This window comes from Amphimedon queenslandica, unplaced genomic scaffold, assembly GCF_000090795.2.
Source record: "Amphimedon queenslandica unplaced genomic scaffold, v1.1 AMPQUscaffold_11937, whole genome shotgun sequence".
In the NCBI taxonomy this organism is placed as follows: Eukaryota; Metazoa; Porifera; class Demospongiae; order Haplosclerida; family Niphatidae; genus Amphimedon; species Amphimedon queenslandica.
The window spans coordinates 7,825-11,307 of record NW_003547824.1 but is presented as its reverse complement, the minus strand read 5'-3'; the positions used below and the strand labels follow the sequence as shown (position 1 = coordinate 11,307).

General features: G+C 36.7%; 1 protein-coding gene and 1 long non-coding RNA gene across 2 annotated transcripts in view; both read left to right on the top strand.

The window, feature by feature from the left end:
• Nucleotides 1–1,703: 1,703 nt before the first annotated feature.
• Nucleotides 1,704–3,483, top strand: part of LOC109588679 (serine/threonine-protein phosphatase 4 regulatory subunit 1-like) — an 8,535-nt gene continuing 6,755 nt past the window's right edge. The window contains exon 1 of the mRNA XM_020004816.1: nucleotides 1,704–1,767. Within this exon, the coding sequence (XP_019860375.1) occupies nucleotides 1,750–1,767 (18 nt within the window). The 5' untranslated portion in view covers nucleotides 1,704–1,749. The remainder of the gene's footprint in view (nucleotides 1,768–3,483) is intronic.
• On the top strand, nucleotides 1,808–2,595 carry LOC109588681 (uncharacterized). The gene is made up of 4 exons (XR_002188300.1): nucleotides 1,808–1,887; nucleotides 2,169–2,219; nucleotides 2,271–2,324; nucleotides 2,574–2,595. It is a non-coding gene; the product is annotated as an uncharacterized LOC109588681 (long non-coding RNA).

The following is a 3,483-nucleotide window of genomic DNA, read 5'->3' as shown; positions in this document are numbered from 1 at the left end:
AAATTAGCAACAATAATATGTAATGTACACTTTATAGACTACAAGAGAGTGAGACAGAGAGAAAAAGAGAGAGGTACAGACAGATTAGTGAATTGATAAAGAGGAAATTGATACACTACTGGCATTCTGCAGTGAACCACTTGCCAGTTTCTTTATACTCTCTTGCTTGATACTTCCTCTGGCAGAGTATGATTGGTCAGTTCTTGCTAGTTGCTCCTCCTATCATCACTCACATGGCTTCATGCAACCCAAAATGAGCAGCTGTAAATAATATCGATCTTATGAAATTGGGCCTCTTGTACAATTATACATGTACATTATAGTTCAGCTTTCATGCTTGCAAATTCAAGTTTGACACTTAGTTTGTCTAAACATTATTAAAAAATAAACAATTATATATATATACATCACCAGTAATAATAGACACTACACTCACTAGACACTAGAGTACATGTTCAGGGCCGTAGCCAGGAACTTGAAAAAGGGAGTTCGGAAATTGCTGCGCGCGAAGCGCGCAGCGAAAATTTTTTGCGAAAATGGGCGTGGTTGGTAGGCGTGGTTTTAATTTACGCATCTCAGCCATGTGCTGACTCAGCTAAAATGGCTATCTGTGCTTCTCGCTGTTGCCAAAGTGCTAATCCTGCTTTTGCAGTGCTGTTCTTCATGACAGGAGCTAATCTAAAACTTTTTTGCAGCTACAACAGGGGGGTTCGTCCGAACCCCCCGAACCCCCCCTGGCTACGGGCCTGATGTTGACAACTAGAGTTCATTATTCTTCATAATTTAAATTAGCAATCAGAGCTAGAATGAGTCCTTCAATATGAGCCCCAATAATTCCTCCTAGAGCGGCTCCTTTAGCTGCTCCTAGTGGTCCTCTAATAACTCCTCCAGCAATAGTACATGCACCTACGACTATAGGACCTGTAACTATTCCTACTTTAACTAGTCCACTTATAGGACCTTCAACTGGTCCACTTAAATCTTCCTTCTGAGGTGGTCTATGAGGAGGGTCATCATTATTTTCATTTGGCCAGGGAACTTCTATTTCATCCTCCATTTTTATCATCCATTTCTTTCCAGTTAGAGATTCTGTCATTTTGATTTTTGTGTTGGATCCATCCAATTGCAATATGAGTATGGATTTACGGTATTCACCCACGCAAATAATTGAATAGATACCGTATTCATCATTCATAGCAGTCAATAATGTTAATTTATTGACCTTCAAAACTTCATCCAGACATTTGTGCTGCATTTAAAAGCCTGTCTTCCTTTTACTGCACTGCTGGAAGTATTGGCAGTGTTTCAAGTTACTGCCAATATGAAATTATAGTATCTGCCATTTTAGTTTACTCTGATCATGCTCAGTGGCACCAGGCCAATATAAGTTAGTTCCTTATTATACATGTACATGTATTGTATAGAAGTACATGTACATATGTTTTTGTGTGTACACGTACGGTACATGTACCTCATGCAAAACCGGAGTGGCCCCAATTATAGTATATTAAAGTCCTTTTGGTCTGTATCATGTACATGTATGTCTGGACGTGGTGGGAGGTTGGAACTAGTTAATGTTTTACATTCTTCTATATGTATATGCACATGTACGATATATAATTAATAGGTGTGGTCACCAAGTGGGTGTGTTTTTATTCTACAGTTAATTGGTTGAGTGGCGTCATTTCTCGGTCAAGAGGTTGTGTGTCTGAGTTTGTTCCTCAGTTACCAGCTTTAGCATCTGACGCCATGTTTCACGTGAGAAAGGTAGCGTTTGTGCATCTCAGTATACTCTTGGATACTATCTTTGTATATTTTAGTCCTTTGCTGTAAACTTATAAAGACTTGTGTTCAGTAATAGGGCCAGCATCTACTGAGGAAGTTATTGTGAGTATATTTTATAGAGTTTATATGTACAAGTATATTTGGTTTATACATGAGTAGTACAGTCCATGTATAAATAGAATAAGTTTTGTTTTTTTTCTCCATACAATCTACTGTACATCTGCCAATTGGAGAAATCCTCAAGCAAAAATCATGCCAACATTTTATATTGTACATGTACATGTGTACATGCAATAACTACTTGTCTTTATTCATATTCATATACATGTACATTCATCATTCTGTGTTCATTCCTTTTACTCTCTCTCTCCCTCTCTCTCTAGTTGCCATATTTCATTCAGTTGTGTAAAGATGAAGTCTGGGGAGTTAGAAAAGTAAAGAAACATCATCAATATTATTAATTATTGTTTTTGTATGCTACAAAGGACCTTGATGATGTGAAGACTGGAGTACTGGCTCATTTATTGGAGTTCTTTGAGGTACATGTACATGTACATACACTGCATTTGTAGCTGTAAAATGTACATGTACTATACATGTAAATGAGAGATGAGAGTACATATACATGTACAGAATGTATTGCATCACATGCATGCACATGTAATTTGCCAATTAAATAATAATAAACCAATAACATGTACGTGCATGTACATGTATATCTCTGTAAATGTAATACCGTGTATTGATTTTTTCATTATTTTTTATCATACATATACATGTACATGTAGATGTTACCCTCTGATGTTAGAAGGAGAACTTTCCCTCTATATTAAATGGGATCCTGGACACTGAGAACGAGAAGAACTGGAGATACAGGGACTCACTGGCTGAGTAAGTATACATGTACATGTACCCTTTTCTTTATACTGTGGGTCTTATTTTGAGGGAATTATGTTTTGTGTGCTTTGCAAAAATTAAATCTAAAAATACTAAAGTGTATGTACATCAATCCTCTATCATCATTTGATAGTGTAAACAGTAACCAAACTGAGTTGAAGTGAGCTGGACCAAACCAGGCCAGCATGGTTTAGTACAGCAGGGCCAGCTCAGCCTGGTTCAGCACGGTTTAGCCCAGTTCTATAGTATAAACATAGTACTATATAGTTTAACAACAGGCAAGCATGAAGAGATTGTACCTAGTACTTTCCTACTTAAAGTGTGGGGAGGCCAACAACTTGTCTTCAAAAGTATAACGTTTGATATTTTGATAAGGAATACGTAGTTTATGTACAGTACCTTCTAGCCATTATAATGCACTAATGCTAGTACACAATTCACTGGATGTACAATTGTACATATACTTCTCCACTTATACTCATTATCACTGCATGGACAATCAGTGACACTAGTTATACAGATGCCATGCTAGCAAATTGACAGTTTGGAATTTTGAGCAGCAAAAATATTAAAAGTGCTATATACTACACACATATAACAAGAGTACATGAGGTATAATTAATATACTAAGCATCTATTACTTAAACGTCTCATCTTCAGAGTCCTCTTTTACTGAACCTAAAGTTAGTGTAGAAGAATAAGTTCTCATGCTACTGCTATCTAATGCTGTATGATATCCACTGGATACTGTTCTGTGAGACTCAAATGAATATACACTAGCAGTATCTTCCTCTAATTTTA